Consider the following 24,071-nt stretch of genomic DNA (forward strand, 5'->3'; position numbering starts at 1 on the left):
GTGAGTACCGACATTGCTGGTAGAGATGCTGCTTAGTGTTAAGGCATTTAAGCTAAAAAATTGAGTATAGATGCATATACTAATTATGGAACTTATATAACTAGCATCTGTAAGTTTTCCTTTGGTTTATTATATTTTGAGTAACAGATTGAAAATCTCATTAATCTAGAACAGCATTTTCTTTAAGGCTAAAGCCTTGTGAATAAAAGATGATTCTATTCTTTTTTTGCCTTTAGCTCAGATTGGGCGTCTTTCTTAGAACTCGTCAAAATGTCAAGCTGTGACATATTTCAAAATTGTAGTTAACCTTGGAATACACTTACAGAAAAGGCCAGAATGAGAAGAGATGTTTCAGCAGTAGTTTGTAGGACTTTGTGGAGTCCTGCTTTTTTGGAGAAAAAGTGTAAATAGTGATGTCCATCCATAAGTACTCTGCAAGATTTTATAATTGAAGTGAGATCACTTTAGAATTTTCTCGAAATTGACATTAGTGACATCTCAGGGAGTCTTAGTGAAACTGTCCCTTTCTACCATTTGTAGATAGTATCAGAAGGGCTGGTGTTAAGATATTAAGGAAGTTTTGAGATACTAATTTTTAAGAATGTTGAATATTGCGAGTAAATGCTTATGTTTTCTTTTTGCCAAAAATTTAAATAATTTTTTGAATGAATTTTTAGGAGATGCCTTTTATGTTAATAAATTGAATGTTTGCAAATATATGTTATATTTCACTAATTTCAAAGGCAAGTGTATTTTCATTTTTAAGCAAGTCCAAGTGTCGTTTTTTGGGGGTGGGGGTGCACAGGGGGTGACTGAAACCAAAAGAGGAAAATCTAAAGCCAGTGGAAAATGGTAAAAAAAAAATGGTTTCTGAAAACTAATTATGTTTTAAAAATTACTTCTGTAGATCTTAAGTAACCTAGGAGACTTCCAGTTTCTCTTCATTGATCTGGCAATCATTTTGGTAGTGGTATTTACAAGTGAGTATTTTGCTTTGCTATCAATTTAAAAGCATGTGAGATTCTGATGTCACTCATTAATTTTGGTAGATTTATATCAACAATTATAACAGTGCATACTTCCTCAGATTCTCTGTAAATATGTTCTTTTACTACTGGCTGTTTTCATTTGCCCTATTTTATTGTTCTCTGTTCATCTTTTCCTGAAATATTTGAGAATAAGTTTGTGTTATCATGCCCCTTTGCCTCTGAATGTTGTGTATATTGCCATAAAACAAAGCCATTCTCTTACATAATTAAACATTGTTATGGGGCACCTGGGTGGCTTAGTCAGTTAGGCGTCTGACTTACTCAGGTCATGATCTCACAGTTGTGGGCTTGAGCTCCAAGTTGGGCTCTGTGCTGACCGCTCGGATCCTGGAGCCTGCTTCGGATTCTGTGTCTCCGTCTCCCTCTGCTCCTCCCCTTCTGGTGCTCTGTCTTTTAAAAAAGAGACATTAAAAAAAAAAGTTATAAAGACCAGGAAATTTAACACTCATACAATATTATCTAATCCATAGCCCATAATCAAGTGTTGTCCTATATCCACATAATACCTTTTCTACTTATTTTGTTCCCCCAGTTCTCTAGACCAGGATCTAATCCAGCCTCACAAATTTCATTATTTTATCTCTTTAGTCTTATTTAATGCAGAATATTACATCAGTCCTTTTTTGGGCATCTTGATGTTGACATTTATGAAAAAGAGAAACCAATTATATGGATTTGTCTCATCTAGTCTCTTAGACTGGGGCTGTGAATTCTTGGCAGAAATATGGCAGAAGTGATGTGTTTTCGGTATAGCATATGAGGAGACACAAGATGTTGGTTATTCTGGTCTTTGTGATTATATAAAAATAAGTAATGATGTAATGGGATATGAACCATTTAATCAAATGAATATTCACAAGTTCATATTGGAAATAAATAAGGAGAGAAGGGGAAGCTCTTTCTGAGAGTAAAATGCAAACTAACATAGAAGGAATGATGGGCTTAAGACCATGAAAAGACCCTGATCTGATTGATCTGTTAAGTCAGCTAATTCTATTCTGTGCATTTCAGGATGCTTACCAGCATCTCTGGCCTCTACCCCCTACATGCCAGTAACACAGTGACAGTTGTGACAACCAGAAATATCCCCAGACATTGCCAGATGTTCTCTGGGGGGCAAAATCATGTTGGTTGAGAACCACTGGATTAGATCATCTTTAGTGGATACTAAAACTGGCGAATGAAAGTTTAATGAGGAACAAGATTTTTACATAGTTTCAGTATCTTTTTACAAATTACTTACCAATTACAAAGAGAAATGTTATGGTGAAGAAACTTGGGAGGCCTCACCTTAATAAGTGATCAAAGCTTTTTTTGGTTACTGTTATGTTTATGTCGCTTCCAGCCTTTGTTAATGGCTTCTTAGGAGGAAATATGTATTATTACTGTAGCTTTGCATTTAAATATTGAAAGATAAATTTCTTAGTTGAACATATAAGGATGGTGATTAATATTATTAATTATGTTCATAACATATAGTGTATGCTCTTTTTACTTCTAGTGTTTCTCTGAATTTCAGTAGGCTAATGTAAAAGTACTCATAAAAAATAAAGTCTGAATTGTTTACTTTTACAGATTACTTAAATATGTATGACATTTGGATTGGGTTTTGCACATTTTTTGTGTTAAAGATTTGTTAGAAATAAATTTAAGTTCCTAAATGAATCTTAGTTTTATAGCAACTCATCTAGATAAAGACTCCGCCTGTTTTTCTTTCCAATGTAGTGAGTTTAAATCCTGCCTGGAAGGAACTTGTGGCACAAAGACCACCTTCAGGTCTTATATCTGGGGCCCTTCTCTTCTCCGTTTTGTCTCAGATCATCATCTGCATTGGATTTCAATCTTTGGGGTTTTTTTGGGTCAAGCAGCAATCTTGGTATGAAGTATGGCATCCACAGTCAGAGTAAGTGGGTCAATCCATTTTAAAAATATATGTAAAATATGTGTAACATACATGCATATAAAAATGAGTTTTTAAATTTATATAAAAGTTTACAGATAGCTTGATTAAATAGTTAAATTATTTGGTTTATATTTGATTATAAATATCGTGGTAACTCCTTTTATCTGTAGAAAGATGGTCAGGCGAGGTCTTCATAATCACTACCAAGATGAGGATGTCGGACCAGTTTCTTAACTTGCTGCTGAGCTTTGCTTTCCTTATCTGTAAAGCGAGAAAGTTAAGTTAATCATCAGAGTCTCTCCTAAACCCAAAATGTTTGTATGTCTAACTTTTCTATCATAAGTTTAGGAAAAAGCATTTTAAAACCAAAGCTTGTATTAAAAAGTACTAAGTGCTTGTCTTACTTATGGGTAGAGTGTTCTATCTGTGACAAACTATGATAACATTATTTTAATTAATCAAACATGCAAGCCATTCACTAAGGTAATTTTGTAGAATTAAATTTTTAGATGCAAACATTTATTTATAGTTTGCCTGATGAAAGGAGATTGTCTTTAAAAGTTTTGGGAAACTTTAAGAAACTTAACATTACTGTTTGCTTATAAGTACATATAAACACTGCACATGAAAAGAAATAGGTGGAATTGTTCTGGAGTATCTTTCCAGAGTTCATTTGTAGCAGATTAACATTTTGTTGCTCCTCGCCTGTGCTTATGCAGTTAGTGTTTTAGTAGTGGGTGTACCTGTGTTTGACAGTCCTGCCCACCTGGAAGTAGAGCCCAGAGAGCACCATAGGTCAAGAGTACTGAGGCCTGTCTCAGTGCCAAGTGCTTTCCTAGGCATTGTCATGAGTCACCCCTCCTTTCTTACAGTAACCCCATGATGGTGCAGATGGTATCCACACTTACAGGTCAGGAAATGGGCTGAGAAATAAAATAATATTTCCTCAGTTAAATGAAAAAGTGGTAGAGCTAAGGTCAAACCTAAGTAAAGGTTTTAACCTTTACTGTGTTAAAATTACTCTCAAAATTTAATTTTTAAAAAATAAATTTAATTCCAGCTTAGTCACCATACAGCGTTATATTAGTAACATCCCCAAATTTTAAAAAAATGGGAGGGGCTTATTTATTATGTGACTAAAGAGAAGAGACTCTTAACACTGGTATTATCTGTTGTATATATTTTACCTTGATATTGTTGGATCTCCCCCTGTAAACAGTACCTTATTTCTTTTTATATTATGATAGTGATTCAGGACAGTCAAAGTAAAATTGGTTACTTTTGGGAAATGTATTGTGTTTAGTAATGTAAACAATTTTTTGTGTTCTAGTGCTTGTAATACAACGAGAAGCCTGCATTGGAATTCTTCACACTTGTACAATGAAACTGAACTAGATGAACATAATATACAAAATTATGAAAATACCACAGTATTTTTTATCTCCAGTTTTCAGTACCTCATAGTGGCAATTGCCTTTTCAAAAGGAAAACCCTTCAGGCAACCTTGCTATAAGAATTGTAAGTTGGGCATTTTTTTGTGATTTTTATCCTGCTTCCTTTCTTTAAAATAACGTAAGAAGAGTAAAGTTAAAACTGTTCTCTCAAAGTGAAATAGGGCTTCGTGAATAGAATGAACCTAGTGATTTAGATGTTTACTGTCTTATTTTGTTCTCATGGGAGCTGCTACTCTAAAGTTTAAAATTGAAGCCACTAGTTCTAAACATTCCTGGTTTTCACATCCTATTGCTTCTGGCTCCAGCTTTTATTTTCACAGCTCACTCCAGACAGAGTTAGAATTAGAAGCAGGAACAGAGGATCTTCAGTTGGAACCGTGGGTATTGGACTCTCCTGCTGCGCGGTCTGCACAGTGCCAGCCATCTTCCCGTCATTTTCGAAACTGGCACAGGCAGTGTTCACCTGCGGGTCTCCATTTCTGTCACCTCTGTGTCCACTGCCAAAAGGGGCCAGAGAAGGCAGTCTTATGCTGATGTCAAACTCGTCTACCTATGGCAGTAGGAGATGGCCCTTTGATTGGTCAAAATTAGGGTTTATGGGGAAAAAAATCAATTACCATATATCAGTTGCCAGTTTTTTTAAAAATTGAGAATATACTAATTAATATATGGGACAAATTAATATTTTCATATGAACCTTTAGATTTTTGCAATATATTGTAGAATGAATAGTAGTTATTTTGTTGTAGTTGTAAAGAAATGCTGGCATTCTAGTTGGCAAACTGGTTACAGACTTCAGCAAATCTTACCTACGTCATGTTAGAGTTTACAGAGCATTTTCACGTATATTACTTTATTCCTCTACCTTGTGTGGTTTGTAGGTCACATTTTATTACTTCATATACTTGGACAGGTTAAAATGATTCATGTATCAGTGATATTGACATCTGTTTTTACTTTTTTCTTTTCCACAAAAACTGATATTATCTAATAAGTAGAAACTATATCACTGAGAACCATATTGGAGGCATGCTTTGGGACAAAAAGCCTTCCATACAAGGCCACTCACTTCTGAGAGGACTTTGTAACTAAAGTTAGTTTTAGTCAAGGTGAACTTAATTAAAGTTGACATACATGTTTTATTTTTAGTTCCATATTTTTAAATTTCAAGGAAATATTTAAGATGCCCAAGGTTAGCTAAAACATCTGTCAGAGAATAATGCTTTTTTTTATATATTAAGAAAACTGGTGTTCAGACTGTTAAGCAAGACAGTTGTGTCAGGAAAGTTAATTTTAGAGATCTACGAAAATCCACCATATCCATGCTTCTCCAATTAACAAAAATTATTTTCCTGTTTTTTAAAAGCATCTTTTGTGTTACTAGGAAAACTTCAAAAAAGTTAGAGCCTTTGTATCCCAATTAAATTTTGTATTAAAATATTTTATATTCCCATTTAATTTCAAACTGACTTGAATACAAAATAATTCCAATTGTTGATCATTGGCCTATTTTTTTTTAGAACATGTACTAAAAATTAGGTGTTAGCAGAAATATAGCCACAAGACTTTTGTCCTTAATATAAGCAGTTTGTGCATGTGTGTCACTGGATAAACATACGTGCATGCTGTCTTAAAACATGCCTCCTGGAAAGTAAAAGAAGAACACTAGTCAACATATACGTATTTTGCTAATTTGTACATCTTGTCCCTCTCTCACTGGAATCCCCTAATCTTAGAGTTACTGATGAATAAAGAAAGAAAAGTAGAAAATAAGAAGTGACATAAATAAAGTCTAATAACTTGATAAAGGAATATACAATGTGAAGTATAAATATAGTTGGAAATGAATGGGGAGAAGGTTAAGGCTTTACTAGAGTTGACATTAGCTTCTCATATTTTACTGTCGAGTAGACAGTTAACAGTTCTTTCCCAGGACTTGCTAGTTGCTGTTCTCTGTATCTAAACAGTGAAATGTATCAAACCTATCTTATGATTATTGTTTTTAAAAATTAATCTCAATCTTAGGCATTTAAGGCATTTTCTTCAGAGTGGCCTTTTTGTTTTTTGTGGGTTTTTTTGTTTTGTTTTGTTTTGTTTTTGTTTTTTGTTCTCTTCTACTGGTTGGATTCTAAATAAAACCAAATTTCAGTCTGTGGTGACCAATTTTCAACTTCAGGTTAGCCCAGTTATATTTTCTCCTTTGACCATGCTATCATTTTGAGGGCCATGATGATACAGACTTAATTCTTATACTCTCATTTAACTAGATGTGATTTCTTGGGATTTGGCTTCAGTTTTTGCTCCAGTTTCTTAACTCGACCCCTATAACTGCCTGCTTGTGACATCCAAGTCCTTTCTCAGTCTAGGAAGATTTCACTCTTGAACCGCCAGGACCTACACACTCCTTCCTGTTCATCTGCCATGCCTGGATTGGTTGGAGCAGATAGCTAGACTGAGTAAGGAAGCAGAGGCAGAGAGTTAGGAATAAAAAGGTTTGGATTTATAGTTCTGGGTCAGAAGATTCCAGTTCATGTTTTTGAGGAAGAAACAGCAAGAGAAGTATATGTCAGAGTTATAAACAAGTATTATTTATTCCATGTAAGATTTTATTTTTGAGTCACATACTAAGGGGAATATAAAGGAAGTTTTTTTGGTGCTTGATTGTAATGCCATATTCCATCAAAATGGTCTGGTGTCATCATCAACAGCAAACCTGTGATGCCGTAAGCTGGAACATACTTAATAATAACTTTATTTTACATGTTGTTTTGCATTTTAAGGACTAGGTCTGCTCTTATGGTATCCTCATCATATTCGTTAAAATATCTTGAGTCCAAAGGACTTGTTCCTGTTCACACAACCGTGTGGTAGAATCTAAATCTTTAATTTACGGAGCATCGTTCCCTGATCTCCAGTCACACCCAGCGCAGAATTTGATTGCTGTCTTCCGGTGAAGAGCATTACTTGTATGTCAGTAGCAACGCCAGGACAGTCCGGGAGCAGAGAGCTCAGTTGACTAGAAAACCTGTGCCTCTCAAAAATGTATCCCTGATTTTCCCGTTCTTGGTTTCCCTCTTGATCTTTTCATTTCAGTGGTTATGTACATCTGCCAACCATACCCTTTCTGTCAAAATTTCTTTGAAGAGTGCCTCTTTTTCTCCCCTGGCTAAACAAAGGAGAGGTTCAACTGCTAATTTTCTGCCTCTCATGGAAATCTTGGCAGATCTTTAGAGGTGTGATCAAAGGGAGTTGCTTTAGGAGAAAGACAGGAACATTTGAGATGAGGTAGATGTAAGATCTTTGTGGACCTGAGTAAAGAAAAAAAAATTTTTTTTTCCTGGCAATATATCAGGAACTAGATTGCAAATCTCTTTTGCTTATGGCTGTAAAAATGCATTCGAATTTGGAAAACACTCAATATAGGCTGTTCCTGTTTTGAACCAGCTTTCTTTTCTGTCTCCACATCTCTGTGGCATTTGTATTCTGACCATTTCTTCTTGTCCTTTTTCTAAATTTGTCTTTTGTGTGCTTCTGTACTTGAAACTAGCACTTTCCGAACACTTTAATTGACCACAATAACTATTTGAGTGACTGTGTAACCTATCTATTACTTTGGTTGCTACATTTATTGAATAGAATATTATAGTTCCTGTTTATAGCTTAGTAGCATGTTTTAAAAATAGAAACCTAGAAAAAATGTTTTTTGTAAATCTAGCATGGGACCCAAATTTTTCATCCTGTTGGTCAGTGATTTAAAATAAAAAAGTTTCCCCATTTTAGCGTGAATGATAATAAAACTTCCAGACTAAGTTGTTAGAACAATAAATCTATATATTAATATGTGCAAACAATAAATACATATATATAGAACGTTATGTTCTACAAAATAATAAATATTGGTTTATAGTTTTGAACTGACATATTAACAGAGTGTTTATAAATGGCTTCCACATTTAAAAATAGTATGAGATTCCTCATTTAAAGTCCATAAAATAGGATATTAACTTCTTTAGCCAATCTGAAGGCCTTGTGATAAAGTTTTGGTTTTATGTGGTATTTGTAAAATTTGAATTTCAAGATGACCTCAAATAAGAACTTGTAAATAAATATTCAGGCCAAAGAAGAAAGGGAAAAACGTTGAGGGATATCAATATAATGGGGAAATTTCTGAGCCTTAAGGCTCATTATATGAAGATATGTTTGTGTATGTGCAAGTGTATACATGCATGTATGTGCTTGACAAAATGACCACACACAGGGAGCTTTGTTTTGGAGTTAGGGAAGTAATGCAGAGTACTCCTGTGCTGAATTTACAGTAGCAAATGGATTAGCCCGCATTTAAAATAGTAGATACTCGGTTTCTGGGTTTTAGCTTACATTTTCTGTAGAAATATTTTCATGGAGGAAATCACTGAGAAAGTGGGATTCAGTCAGCAGAAATATACTAAAGTCAAATTAGAATGCCTCCAGTTAGGATTATGACATACCTAATACTGGGAATAAATGTTATTCAGTATTTTTATAATCAACAATTATTACATACATGTTTTAAATGATAATCTTATTTTGCTCTACATAATCTAGTCTCCTGTCTGTGAATTATATATTGACTAATAAAGTAGCTGTCTATCCAGGAGAACTACAAATAAATGTCTCTTATTTTTATAAATGTTGATTATTTCTGTATCACAAATGAATCCTTTGGGCCTGAATGCTGTGCCATACTCTAGGAAATAACAAAACACATACTTTCTATACTTCATCAACCCAAATAGATGTATTCAAAACCAAATTTAGGATTGCCAGTATACCAGTTGTTATTATATGCATTTTTATTTAAAGGAACTTCTAATTTAATTGTTTTACTTTCTTTTTCAGATTTTTTTGTTGTGTCTGTGATTATTTTGTATGTTTTCATATTACTCATCATGTTGCATCCAGTTGCCTCTGTTGACCAGGTTCTTCAGGTAAGGGGTCAGCACATCGACTACTACCGGTTGTCTGAGGGGGATAATATCTAGGGTAGTAGTAGTAAGACAGCAATAGAAGATGACACATTAATAGTTCATGGAAGTTACACAGCCAGATAGGACTTCTGGATGTTTGCTAGGGCTTATGATCTACCCTCTCCTTTGTTCTCATGTTACTGGGGACAGAGACTCAACTGTCAAGGTCTCTCCCCGCAACGATCCCTTCTTTCTGAATTTTCTAAAATTCAGTTATACACTAACCCAAAAATACTAAAAAGAATAAAGAACATAATTGAAACAGCAGCTTTTATGTTCTTCCTGTTATTTTATGTTTCTTTCGTGTTCCTTCAGTCTTTGCATCTGGTTTCATTTCCCTGTCTACAAACAAATATTGCTTGGTTTTCAAAAATAAAAAACTTTGACCCTGTTATCTGATCTGTCCCTTATAGATCCACCACTTGAGTAGTTTGTATTTACTGCCTCTTCTTCACTGTCTACTGAGTTCTTCTTTTCATTAAAAACTTTATGAATGCCGAAATACCTGTTTTATATAAAAGAAAATGCACACATACTTAAGTTGTTAATCATAATAGTAATAAAGTAACACCCGCAAGTTCATCATCCAACCTATAAAGGTAAAACTGCCAACACCAGGAAGGCACTATCATGTACCTTTCTCCAAACATCCTGAGGGAGCCGCTATTCTAATTTTTTACCTCATTGTCTTGCTTTTCATTATACAATTACCATACTGTATGAAGCCATAGAAGGAGTCTCACTTGCTTGCCTTTGACCTATATGATAATGTTATCTTACTATTTGTATTCTCCTGTGACTTGCTTTTTCTCATTAGCATTATTTTTAAGAGGCATCCATGTTGGTACATGCATTTAGTTTTCACTACTAAATAGCGTTCCATTATAGGAATATATTTTCATTCATTTCTCCATTCTCTGTTGGTAAATAATTAGGTTGTTTGTAGGCTTCTCCTGTGTTAACAGTGCTGGTATGAACATTCAGTACAAGTCTTAGTGTATGGGGGAGTGAGTGTTGACATACCAAAGAGTGGAGGTGGGTGGTTTATCCCTGGTACAAGCAGCTGTGCTATTCCAGTTGGGAGAGGTTGATGATTTATGTCTTACCAGCAGCGTATGAGGGTCTGTTTCCCTACATGCTTCATGGAGGGATAAGCGCTTTAAGCAAACGAAGAAAACAAAACCCTGCCACATGTGTCTTTCTACTGCTTCATGGCTGTCTTCTTAAGTTCAGTGGAGTTGTCCTTTTAATTATTTTTTCCCCAACCTTACTTGACTCTTCAGCAGTATCTGACAAGTAAGCCATGCGATTATTTTTGAGATTCCCTCTACAATTTTGTGATGCTGTGCTGCCTTCTGATTTTTTCCTGCCCTGAAGAATCATTCTCATTCTCTGTGGTGGCTCCAGACTCTCCTGCTCCTTAAATGTTAGTGTTCCACACATGCTGTTCTCCCTTGTGGTGCTCTGTACACTTGGGCGAGCTGCTCCGTAGTGCCGGCTTCACCCGTGGTGCCCTCTGTGTTGGCCTCGCTCTCACAACTGAGCTGTAGAACTGAACGTGCGCTGACATACTGGGGATTACATGCGTGGTTCACCCATGAGTTCTCTCATTCAGCATTTTTATAACTAAGCTTATCATCATGTTCTTCCTCAACCATGCTTTGTCTCTGTTTTTGGTACCACCCTTTATCCAAGTCAAAAGTGTGTATATGTGCTCTTATCTTCTCCTTTTCTTTTCATAGCCAGTCTTTTGCTAGATTCTCTGCATTTTCTTACTCTGAATCTCTTTTTTTTAGCTTTACTCCATCCCATTTGCCACTTAAAAGGAAACTGTTGTTTCCTCTACTCACAATATTTCTGACACCAATTGTGTGGGGGTTGTTCCCTCACCAGTCTCCAGCTCTGGACACCAACTGGGTATCTTTACAATTGGCATTACCTGGAATTAGCCAGACCCTACAGGTTAAGGGCTCTGTGTCACAAGAGTGCTCCCCAATTAGTTGTAAGTCCAGGTCATCACCTGTACTTCTGACTAATTAGCTATGAATCAGAGTTCCCAGAATGCCCTTCTCAGGTTTGATAACTCAGGGAAACACTTATGTTTATTGGTTTATACATATGTACAACCAGATGAAGAGGCAGATAGGCCGAGGTCTAGAACAGTCTTGAGCATAAAAGCTTCTGCTCCTGTGGAGTTGGGACATACCACCCTCCCAGTACATGGATGTGTTCACCAAACCAGAAGCTCTCCAAACCCTAAAGTTTAGGGATTTTTTTTGTTTAAATGGAGGCTTCATCATGTAGTCATGGTCCATTATTAACTCAGTCTCTAGCCTCTCTCCCTTCTGTGGAGGGTGGGAGAGCAGGGCTGAAAGTTCTGAGCTCTAATCATGGCTTAGTCTTTCTGATGACCAGCCCCCATCCTCAAGCTATCTGGAGCCCACCAAGAGTAGCCTCATTAAAATAAAAAACATGATGCCCAGGAAATTACAGGTGATTTAGAAGCTCTGGGTAAGATGCTTCTATTGCCATCATCACTCAGGAAATGACAAAAGAGTTTTAAAAGCTCTGTGTTAGAAACCACATATATTTTTTTGTGCTCCATCACTAGTTTCAGCTTCTGTCATCTCTTGCCTTGATCGCTATAACAGTCCCCACCCCTGAAATTTTTCTTTCTGGAGTCATAGGGGTTTTTCTAAAACCTATTGGATCATATCAACTCCACAGCACCTTGCATAGTACCTTAGGTGCTCAGTAAATATTTGCTGACTAAAGGGTGAATGCGTGAATGGAATTTCCTCCTCTTCTTGAGACATTAGAAATTAATCACAGATTTTAAAGAGAGAATTTAGACTATTTGTTGAATTGGTTTGTGTGGTTCTTTTATGAATTTGCCTTTATATCAGTGTATAGAGTTTTGAACGATACTTCATTACTAGATTGGTACCTGCCTCGTTATTTAAAGACAAGACTTTGAAATAGGGTCTTGTTAGAAGTTCATGAACCAGTAGAAAGCATGGGCTTTTGAGTCTTGGGGAAGAGGATTTGACCTTAAGCTTAGCCACTTTACTGTATTCTTTTAACCTTGAGTTACACTTTTATCATCGAAAAAATGGATATACCTCGTGGCATTGTTAAGGATTGAGTAAGTAATGTATGTGAAGGTACTTGGTATATAATAGGAGTTTGGTAAATTTAGGGATTATATAATGTTGTAATGTTAACTGCATGCTACAATTTTAACTTAAAAATTTTTGTCTTACAGATAGTGTGTGTACCGTATCAGTGGCGTATAACTATGCTTATGATTGTTCTTGTCAATGCCCTTGTATCTATCATGGTAGAGGTAAGCACTTAAGATAATCAAATGACTATGTTGCTATTTTGGGATACTTGGTGATTTACTACTCCTGGAGGAAGAGGACAGGTGGCATTATGCAAGTCCACCAAGCATCTCAGTTTCTTTTTAGTTAAAGTCATTTAGCTTTCTCTTCTGACTTTTTCCATGAACTGAATGTGGTCTTGTTAAGGGATAAACTTAGCTGCACTCCTACAGATAGGAGAAAGCAAGCAGTGAGATAGCAAAAGTAGTGATCTGTAGAAGGGAGAGAAGACTGGTGCTCATAGTACACCAGTGATCATGAAATCACAGTGGGCATGCCCCACCAGAGACCTGTGATGTACAGTAAAGTCTCCCATTGAAGGAAAGAAAGGAGGGAGGGAGCTTTCTTCATGAAATGTAGTAAATTTTAATAACAGTTCATTGAAAGTATAAAATAATAACCACCGTGAACTTTCTAGCACTGATTACTGGAATTTCCTACTTGGTATTTACTTCTAAGTTTCCTCTAGAGGTCTTAAGTCCTCTTTGATCCATTGTATATTTTATAGTTATTTTCCTAGTAGGATTGCCTTTAAGTTGGCTTCTATAAAGGGGGCTAGTAAGGGCTCGTTTGCTCTTACTAATAAGATTTTGTCTGTTCTCAAAACTATTCTAATTCACTCCTATAGTAGCAATATGTGAAATGGAGAAGGAGATGGAATTGTGACCTTTAAATTAAGGATTTGTTTATAGGGCAGTCTTTTGAATTAAAATTAGGTGATTTGTGGGGAAATGTGTTTACCTTGGTGATAATGATTATTAGCTTGGAAATTATGTTTAATCTTTCTAAAAGATGACTTGGTATTTAAATTAGGGCCATAGTGAGCAGCATGGATGTTATGATATTGATCTTTTTAAGTTGCCCAGTGAAAATTATTTTTGCTGTTTTATGGACACTAGAAAGTATATCTAAGATACTATATTTTAAAAGCTTTCCTTTTTCTATAAGTTCATCTGTTCACATAAATGTTATTTAAAATAAAATTTTAAAAAAAATGTTGGAGAATCCTCTCATAATTTTTCTTAATTTATTATTCTTGCTCACTGTCAAAAGAATTATTTGTGTTGGACTGTGATGAAGTCATCACGTTTATATGTATTATGTTAATTCAATGAAAATAATTCATTGTTAAGAAAAAAAACTCAGATTATAACCATTATTTTAATATGGGAAAGGCCTGAGGATTCAAGTACAAGCCATATCTTGTGGAAATTCTAGAGATCCCATTTTATCAAGAATTTTATGATGGTTTGTATTTGTTACAAAAGTTCTAGTGTTAAACTTTATCCTTTTTCAGTATTAACTGAAATTGTCCATATGAAAACCAAGTCATCTTTTTCACTAACGATGCAGCCTTGTGTGAGCCTTTTTAAATGTGCGCATTAATAAGGAATGACTCGGTCATTTTTCATTCTTAACTCACTGGAACGTCTCTCAGAACTTCTTCCTTGACATGGTCCTTTGGAAAGTTGTGTTCAATCGAGACAAACAAGGAGAATACCGCTTCACCACACAGCCTCCGCAGGTTGGGAATCTGCACTTGCTCCCCATTCTTCACGCCTATCTCGGCTCCTTTAGTTGTGTGCTCTGCCTTCTGTAGGGTGGTGGTCTGTTGTGTGTCACCTCCACCTTTTCCCCTTTGCCTGGCATTTCATTTCCTGTGAGGAGTCCTAGAAAATTCTGGGCAAACATTTGTTACAGGCTTTTCAGGACTTCAGAAATTTCATAAGTCTTTTTTCCATTCCAATCCTATCTTCTCTATGTGTAAAAATTTTGTCCTCAGTGGTGAGAGTTAATTTTTCCATTTCTCTCTGGTTTACATGTTTACAGTTTTCATGAGTCCCATTAGAGGTTAAATGGGATTCATGTAAGCAAAATTATGAAATGGGAATTGTTCATGAGTCAGAGAACAAAATTTTGAGGAATTACTTCTGATTTCTTGTCAGCAGTTACTGTGTCTTAATTTGGGATAGCTTTTTGGCTTTACAAACATATGTCTCCAGAAAAAAATCTCAGTGAGACAGTGCATGCCTTTATATTATAAACCATGGCTTAGGACTTCAGGGTTCTTAGATCCATTAAGCAGCTTACTATATTAAAGATACCAAGCTCCGTGGGAAAATGAGAAGAGAAACAGATGAATAAAACCCATTTCCTAGTGTTTGGATGTTGAAGTATAGTCATACTATAACATATAGTCATGTAGTGTATAATTCACACACATGTATGTACTCATACAATACATAAAGTAACATATAAAGTCAGTCTTAGTTTTTTAAACTGAAACCGTTGAATCTGCTCTGATCCACTTGTTTAGATACAGAGGACTTGACAGCGCAGTGTCTCCCTGTGTCATTATCTGACCCATTGCTGTTTGTAGGTGGGTGATGTGCTTTTTACACATGCCAACTTCCATGTCTTCTCCTCATCCTCAGCCAAGAGGAAAACTTTCAGAGTTCAAGAGGATTCCCTGGTATTTCTGAGTTGAGTCACTCACTTATTTTTAGCCTTTTTTTTTTTTAACCTAAGTAGCAACTTCCTGATTTTTATTTTGGTAATTTAATAGGCTTGATGCCCAGTGTAATATCACAGATCACTTTCTTTGTAAGAGGTCCTGTGGAGTGCTGTTTCCTTTTTTAATGCTTTAGGATGAAGAGTGGAAGTTTGGTACTGATAGGATGCGTTTGGCTTCAGCTTCAGCTCCTTTTTCTCAAAGCAGTGTAGTGATATGGCCAGAACTGTATTACGGGCTCACGTCCTTAGCGAAATCTCCTGTGTCTAAGGTTTTTTTTCTTTGGGTTACCTCACTACATTATTTCAAGGGGTGGATTTTGGCTTATATCACAGTCCTCATGTGAAATATTTGATTTGGCAAGGCCCAGGCCAAGGAAAACATTTACATTGAGTTTTCAGCTCTCACTGTTGATTCAGAAAATGCAGGCATACCTGGCTGGCTCAGTCGGTGGAGTGTGCGACTCTTGATCTCAGGGTCGTGAGTTCAAGTGCCACGTTGGGTCTAGAAATTACTTTAAAAAAGAAATAAATAAACTCTTTAAATAAGAAATGCAGATTTCGAGAGGCATTATACCCCTATATACTCAAAAGTGGGATCATAAGCCTCCTCACTTGGAACTTTCTCCTCACTTTTCAGACAAAATTAAATGGGAGAAAATTATATCACTTGCTAAGTCTCTGTTTTCTAGAAATTTTTTAGTATCTGTCCTCCTTATTTTAAAAGAGCGTGTGTCTCTTATGTGAAGTCCTACCTCCGAAGTGTTCACAGAGAATGGTCTAGAACAGACAAGTCCAGCAGCCACTTTGTGAATCACCGAGTAGACAAGAATTTTATTCTTCAATTTCTGTGGCCATGATTAAGAAAGCACCTTTAAAATTATTGGCTTTAGAGAAGAGTTCTTAAAAATTAGCACAGAATGATACACTTTCATCTTCTGACACTTTCAGAATGTATAATGTGGTTTCACTATTCATATATATAGACCCTTGAAGGACTAGTCAGCTAGTTATATTACCCTAAGGTCTCAGTCAGAGACCACTCTGTTGCTCGCCACCCCCTAGCCCCGGACATTTGATGGTGTCTGGAGACATTTTTGGTTGTCACAATTGGAGGTGAAGAGGGGTTCCTACTGGCATGTAGTGGGTAGAGGCCAAAGATGCTGCTAAATGAACATCGTACAGTAGTACACAAGACAAACCCCTCCCAACAAAGAATTTTTGGTCCAGGATGTCACTGGTTCCAAGGTTGAAGGTGAAAAGAAAGTAAAGGTGAGAGTGACCTGCTAGCTACATCAAGGAGGCTATTGTAATTCTCTTCTGCCACAAACTCTCGTTCCATGTCTGCCTACTCTGCTCTTTTCTACCAAGAATCACAGGAGAAATTCTCAGACTGCAAGTCCCAACTGTCTGTATTAATTCTGGGGGAAGAAAAGCCCTATTCTTTTTCTTCCTATCCATATAGACCCATGTAGGTTGAAAGTCTCAAAACTAGAGGCCCTGGACTAGGCTTTAGGTCTTAGACAGTTGGATTGGGAAGTTAAGAGCCTCATCTGGAAATCTCTGATAATCTTGTCTAAAATACCTGATGATCCGTAGGGTACACCACCACCAGGGTCCTCCCTAAAAGAAGCATCATTCAGTCGACTTGTCATGGTTATGCCTGCCATCTACTGAGTGACAGAGTTGGGAGTTGAAACCAGAGTTTCTGATTTTAAGAAGAGTTTTCTATAGAGCTTTACCCCTGTTTGGGAAGATCTGTGCAGTGTATTCTCTTACTAAGAAGCATTTGTGCCCACCCCTTGTCTGGTAAACTGAGGCCACTGTGTGGTAGATGTGGAACTAGGATTACATCATCATGTAGTATGAGGATTTGTGCCTGATTGTTTTTCTTTTGCAGGGGGAAAGAAAGTATTAGTTGTAGTCTTTGTGCCACTTAAATATTCGAGCTGATTTAGGTAGCATGCTAATTCTGGTTGTCTTTATTTTTATATTCGGGATTGGTATGGAAGAAGACTATTATGAAAACCACAGTATCATTACAACATTTTCCCCACAAGCATGGCTTTATAATTTTACATGCTACTCATGAAAACATTTCCTAAAAGACACTGCTGAAAGTAAACTGGCATTGGGGTTTTAGAGCCAGCAGCTTGGAATGGTCTAAGAAGCAGGAGAATTTTAGCCCTAGATCGTCTTGAAAGTTCCTTACCGTTTCTCTGTTGGACTGTGGTAGCTTCTTTCCTATCTTTGAGGAATACATTTGGTTATTTAATCACTCCTTTGAGGAGCAAATGAGAAGCCCCAGTTGCTATGGCTACTATGTTCTCCTGCTTCAGGGACTTGTGCCTAGATGTGTGGGGGCCCCCGCGCTGCCCTGCCTCTGCTGGGTGGCACAGGGCTCCTCTCCCAAGCTCTTGCTGCCGGCGTCTCTCCCTTGGGTCATTGCTCATCCTAGCATGCCTGTAGCACCTTTTATTTTCTCTACCAGTGACTTCTGTTGTGTTTGAGGATGTATGTGGTATGTTTGTGAACTAACAAATCTGTGCTTGCCTGTAGTGTGCTTCATGTGTGTGATATTTGGGGGAGGTGAGGATACAAGAACAAGTGGAAGGGGGATCCCCAGTGTTTCTTGTGACTTAATTTATTTTTTCTAAATTATGACAAGTGTACTTGTTTTTAATAGGGAAATAGGATTTAAAAAAAAAAAAACATTCACCTTAATGTGGAAGGATTTTTATTTAATTGTGATTCTATTTGCAATGAAATTAGTTTTAATTTTATTGCTTGCCATACTTCCTACAGGTAGGAAACAGTGGATATAGGTCTCTGTGTCCATTTGTGTGTATAGTGTGTGTGTGTGTGTGTCTGTCTGTCTGTCTGTCTGTCTGTCTTAAATTTGAAGACACTGGTCTCTGAGTTTCCTTCACTCAGCATGCTCTGCTTGCCGCATTGCCCTTTATCCTGGCTGCCTCATCTGGACAGACAAGGCCTGTATGTCTTTGGCGGCCCCCCCCCCTTTTTTTTTAACAGTCTTTCCCTGTGGTCCTTTAACAGTGCTGTAGGATGTAAGATAAAAAGTGACAGCTTTCATATTGATTTAGGAACAATGATCTTTCCTACAATTACATTGAAGACTTTAAACATCTTTGGGAAAAGATAGATCCAAGTAGTAAGCCTCACCTCAGGTTAAATGTCAAGGGTTATTGTGTATGTGCCTACATGACACATGTATGTGGAAAGGAATTAACTGTTGGCCCTTCAACAACACGCTGTGCAGTCCAGAATCTGTGTATAACTTTTGACCCCTCAAAAACTTAACTACTGGTAGCCTACTGTTGGCCTTACTGATAAACAGTTAACACATGTGTTGTGTGTATCATATACCATATTTTTACAATAAAGTTAGAGAAAACACATTACTGCAGAACCCATAAGGAAGAGAAAATACATTTTCAGTACCCCACTGTGTTTATCAAAATCTGTAATTGAAGTGCACAGTCCAAACCCATATTGTTCAAGGGTCAACTGTACTTGTTATTTGGGTCACCTGAAGAATCCTATTATCTAGTTTCTTCTGTATCCTAATGCCAAATATTTTCCTGTAGACTTCTTTTAAGGTGATGATGAGAACTCTTTTTAGCTAGGACGGTAAAGAGGCTACTAGATAAATGATCTCCAGCCCCCGCCCGCACCCAGCTTACTTGGGACCAGTTTGTGTCTGAATTCCCGGTACCAGCACAGCTTACCATGTTTGTCAGCAAAACTGACTAGAAAATCTTCAAAGTTTTTTTTTTAAGTTTTTATTTTAAAGTCTTTTTGCTGCTCTCCACTGGCCAGTTTAGAAACATGTTTCAAAACCTGTGTTACAGCAAATTGGCCTCTCTTGATAATGAAGCCATTTTGGGTTATTAAAATTAGAATGTCCACCTTGATTACATTATACTTGCATTTTGTGAGATTACCTTAATTGAGATTAACTTACTTGTAATTCGGATTATATGTTGATGGCAAAACAAAACAACCTGGGATTTAGATTTAGTTTTGGAGAAGCAACAGCCAAAATAATTAGAAATTGACTGTTGATCTTCAGAGGTGACTATAACTCCAGGTCTCCTAATAGTCATTTTAAAGTTACCTAATTTCAGTTTGGTTAGTTATCCCAAATTTCAATAAAGACCAATTCTGAGGGCCTGGATTGAATTTACATTTTTGTACAATGACTAGGGACTGCTTTCTTGTTCTTCAGAGACTGTTTATCTAAGATCACAGTCATTAAAAACATCAGGATTGACCCAGAAGGATATTACTCGATTTATTACCTTTCTATGTACTTCTTTCCAATAGTGGAACCCAGGGGACACCATAATTATAAAATGAAAATTTTTTGTTAATGAAAATGTGTTAAAAGAAGTGATTAACAGTAAACGATATAAATTCTAGTTTTGACCTAATGTTATTTTCATCATGTTTCGTTTTTTAAAAGGTGATATTCATTAACAGTAACAATAATATTTAATAATGCTCGCTTCCAAAAAATGGTCAACTGGCTAAGTTCCTTCTAACAATGGTATTAAAATATAATTTGGGATAGAATATGAGAGTTTCCATATTAAATACTAAAACTGTTTTCTTTCTGCATAGTTTAAGGTTGTTCTTCATATACACTTGATGTTTTATGTGTTACAGAATTATAAAACGCAGATTGGCAAGTTATTTTAAAAATGTATCTGCACACAAGAAGATAGGCACATAAAACTAAATAAAATGAAATTACATTGATTTTAAAAATCTTAAAAAACTATGTTCCTAAATAATTGAAAGCTGACTTTTTTTTACTTGAGGTTTTTTCATTTGTTGAATGCAGAAGTCATGTCCCCTTCCTTTTCTGTGTTGACGCACTGCTTTAAAACACTTGTTAAAAACAGCAGCTGTTAATCTACTAGTGTGTTTTTCCCACCCTTATTTTCTTAGGAGTCAGTGGATCGTTGGGGAAAGTGCTGCTTGTCCTGGGCCCTGGGCTGTAGCAAGAAGATACCAAAGGCAAAGTACATGTACCTGGCTCAGGAGCTGCTGGTTGATCCAGAATGGCCACCCAAACCTCAGACAACAACAGAAGCTAAAGCTTTAGTGAAGGAGAATGGATCCTGTCAGATCATCACCATAACGTAGCAGCGGGTCACTCTCAGTGCTGTGCTGGCAGCAGGAGAATGGAAATTTAGGACTTTCTGATCCTGTGTGTCAGAATGGCACCATTTCAATTCCTGTCTCTTCTAATATTGTAGTTGATTTGAGAGCCTTTTTTTTTTTTAATATATATGACAGTTGGCCCATCAGTTAAATTAATAATCAGTCTGTAAAGTTCTCTATCTGTATTCAGGAACTACATATTACATACATTTCCAGAATTTTCTTGGTACCCTCAGTGATACTCTTTAAATAGGGTACAGAAGAAAGTTGCTATTTAATAGGTTTTTAGACATCAACTTCTGAGACTTGGTTTATGCATTTAAATTTATTTTCACAAACCCTTATTAGAAAAAGTCCTCATTTATATATCAGCCCTAAATTTGTGATTGATAAATAACAAAATGGGTGTTAGTTAGCCTCCAGTGAAAATAGGCCTGTTTTCATCTTGAGTCCAAGATTTCTTCCAAAGAATTCCATATATACACAGACCAGTTCCCTTTGATAGCCTAGGAGTGAGTTTTATGATGTTGCTTATAGAACAACTCAGGTAATTTCCACTTATGGTCTTATAATTTCTGTACAGACTGCCTGGGTTTTATTTTTCTAATCAGCAAGGTGCTTCTTCACTGCTTTCTTCAGATGTCCCTCAAAGCTGTTGCATGGATCTAGTGGTCTGTGTGCTGTCAGTAGTATGATTTACTTCAGTTAGCTGTTGTAGAAATATTCAGACCCATTTTCACTAGGAAAAAAAGATTGTTCCCTTTGGCAATAGACCCAGATCTGTCTTTCCGATATCTCTTCATAGCTGTTTTTTTCTCTCAGGTTTTATATCAGTTTAAATATTTTTATTTTCTTCTTTAAGTTTTTAATTACTTAAAGACAAGATAATAGTGATTTGGGGTTTTTATGTTGTTGTTTTTTTAGTTTCTTGAGTTAGACTTTTACCCACTAAAATTTTAAAGGTTGTTACAAGTCTCCTATCATTGAGGCTTAAAAATGAGTGGTTTTGAGTGACTGCTATTTTTTCAAAGCAGTATGAACTTGGTGAATTTGTTTTATGCCATTAGGTGGCGCCAGAAGTCAGAGCTTATTTTGGATTGGATGTTTACAAAGGAGCATTATTTGGTTGTAAACATTTCTGGGGGAGGGAATTGAAATAAAGTTAAGACTAGACATTAATTGAGCCAAAAGAAATGTGAAAAATATTTTTCACTTTTCTGTTTTATCTGGTTAATGTTTAAATTTTAAACAAAGTAACTTTAAAAATGCCTTTCTAGTTAAGATCCAGCAGCTTGGCAAAAGCCCACAGCTATGATAAACAAGGAAACTGATATTGCTATAAGATGGGCACTAAACCGCTAAAACTTTGGGACATCATCCTGTGTTCTTCCTTAACTGGTAGCATGCTTGTGCTTTCCACTTCTAGCTAATTACTATTTTCCTGACATATACCAGTTTATCAAATGTTAGCCGGAACTATAGAACCGCATGGTTCTCATTTCTTATGCTGCAGAGACCTGAATGATGTTCGGTAACTATAGGAAAATGTAAGTTACACTCAGGATCACTGTTATTGCTATTGCCACTGATGATTCGTACAAAAATACAATCGAAGTTTTCCATCAATAAGTATAATACGATATTAATACACCTGAGATAAGAACAATTGTTTCATGAATGATTCTGTGAAGCTATGCATCTTAGACCTCTTGAGCTGTGATTTAGCACTGTTTTCTATAGTTACTTATCTTGATCACTTTTTAATTTCCACATTCATTTTCAATATGTACAAGTGTTATTCTTACGTGATTTCCCAGAATTGTAAATTTTATTCTTTGTTTTAAATACTGAAGCATATAATTAAAGTAATTGCTAAGTAGCAGCTTAAAAATCCAGTTATCGGATTGTATGTAACATCTTTAAGAGCATGATCATAAAGAGCTATATTTTTTACGCCCTTTTTTTAAACATTTATATTTTATAAGGGTTTTATATCTCATTTGTCGATATTATTTTCAAAGGAATGAGGTTTTTAGGGAGGTGGAAACGCATTTGTAGGAAGCTAGATTTGAACATAGACAAGGTGGGTTGCTCAAGTTGTAATTGATGGTTTCTAGAATGTTATTTGAAGAAAGTCTGTGAATCCAGGTGTGGGTCCTACTCAGTGCCATAGATAAAGACTGAGTTCTCTCTCTGTAGGTCACCATGACATATAATTTTGATTCTGAACTTCACATTAAATTATTTGAGTGTATACAGACCTAAATTTAAAAATCTGTACATATATTATTTTGATGTATTAAAGATTAATAAATATTACCAATTTAAATTTTATTTATGCACATACTTAAAGGACAGAAATGTCCAGGAAAGTAATTGTTAAATAATGATATGTAACTTTTTAACTTTTTAAATAAATAACAAGATTTTTAATGTGTGTCTCCCTCAGGGTTGTTTAAAGCTTTTTTTTTTTTCTCCCTCAAATATAAATAGTGGTAACTATATGTTTTGTATTTTCTAACACCAACTGCTGTAAAGCAATGCTGCAAATAATGCTTGAATAAAAGTGGCTAAGCCAACGACAAAAGAAATACTTTTTATATTAGTTTTATAATTCTTAGATTTGAGAGCTTTCCAAATTGCACTTGCATTTAAACAGAACTGTTGCAGTCTTGACTCTTATTTATTTTGTCTCCCATGTTTGTGAAGATGCTGCACAGTTTCAGAGGCATGGTAAATAACATATCAGTGTCTATGTATTCTGTTCCCCAAATGGCTATAGATATAATATCCAGAGAAATGCAAAATTCAAGCTATAGAAAACATTCTATAAGATCTCATGCATGCAATTTTGACATATCTGAAAATAGGTTTTGTATATTTATGGTGGGAGGTGATTAGGAACTTTTGACAGAATATGGGATGTTAATTTTTGTACAGTCTGGGCATTTACACATATTTTTAATGTAATAAAATTTGGTAATTATGTGCACATTAAATTAATAAGATAGTTACTTCCTCTTATGATTTGTGAATTCCCCAAGACTTTGGATTTTTTTAAGTAACTTTATATCAGAAATGATACTGCATCTTTATATTTTTTAAATTGTATTGCTGCTCAAGAATGGTACCCTGATGTCAAAAAGGCATACATTCATAATTGTACATTCAGCACTGTAAATAACCTTATGAAATCTTTTTTGGACTGAAGCTATTCAAAATAAAAATTTAAGTGAATGAAATGGCATTTTTTTTTCTGTGTTCTTATACATTTGTTTGCCATTTAGCTGTACAAGTATTGCCCTGTCTGGGTTTATTTTCCTACTTAATACTTCCCCATTTCCTTTTTTTTTTAACTTTGGATTTTTGAAGGGAATAAGTACCACATCCCACATATATATCACATCATGTGTGTGACCGTCCTGTGGGAACCCCTCAGTCAGATACAATGTAGGATCAAATGTTAACGGTGTAAGAAGGTCTGAGGGAAATTGTGAAATCTAAGACTGGAGGCTTATAATCTACTAACAGTTGGGAAGATCAAATCCAGAGCTAAGGCCACATAAAGCATGGTG

General features: G+C 35.9%; 1 protein-coding gene across 4 annotated transcripts in view; it reads left to right on the plus strand.

The window, feature by feature from the left end:
• ATP13A3 (ATPase 13A3) overlaps nt 1-23,738 on the plus strand; it is an 85,893-nt gene extending 62,155 nt beyond the window's left edge. For 2 of the 4 annotated variants that reach the window (XM_029939616.1, XM_029939614.1), the window contains 7 exons: nt 908-980; nt 2,775-2,952; nt 4,283-4,470; nt 9,285-9,373; nt 12,678-12,758; nt 14,234-14,320; nt 20,281-23,738. In XM_029939616.1, the coding sequence (XP_029795476.1) occupies nt 908-980; nt 2,775-2,952; nt 4,283-4,470; nt 9,285-9,373; nt 12,678-12,758; nt 14,234-14,320; nt 20,281-20,478 (894 nt within the window). In that variant the 3' untranslated portion in view covers nt 20,479-23,738. Of the gene's footprint in view, nt 1-907; nt 981-2,774; nt 2,953-3,122; nt 3,863-4,282; nt 4,471-9,284; nt 9,374-12,677; nt 12,759-14,233; nt 14,321-20,280 lie in introns of those variants that run through there. The other 2 variants (XM_029939615.1, XR_003908703.1) reach the window with 2 other exon arrangements.
• The last annotated feature ends 333 nt before the right edge of the window (nt 23,739-24,071 follow it).

The sequence above is a fragment of the Suricata suricatta genome, chromosome 5 (genome assembly GCF_006229205.1).
Source record: "Suricata suricatta isolate VVHF042 chromosome 5, meerkat_22Aug2017_6uvM2_HiC, whole genome shotgun sequence".
Classification (NCBI taxonomy): domain Eukaryota; kingdom Metazoa; phylum Chordata; class Mammalia; order Carnivora; family Herpestidae; genus Suricata; species Suricata suricatta.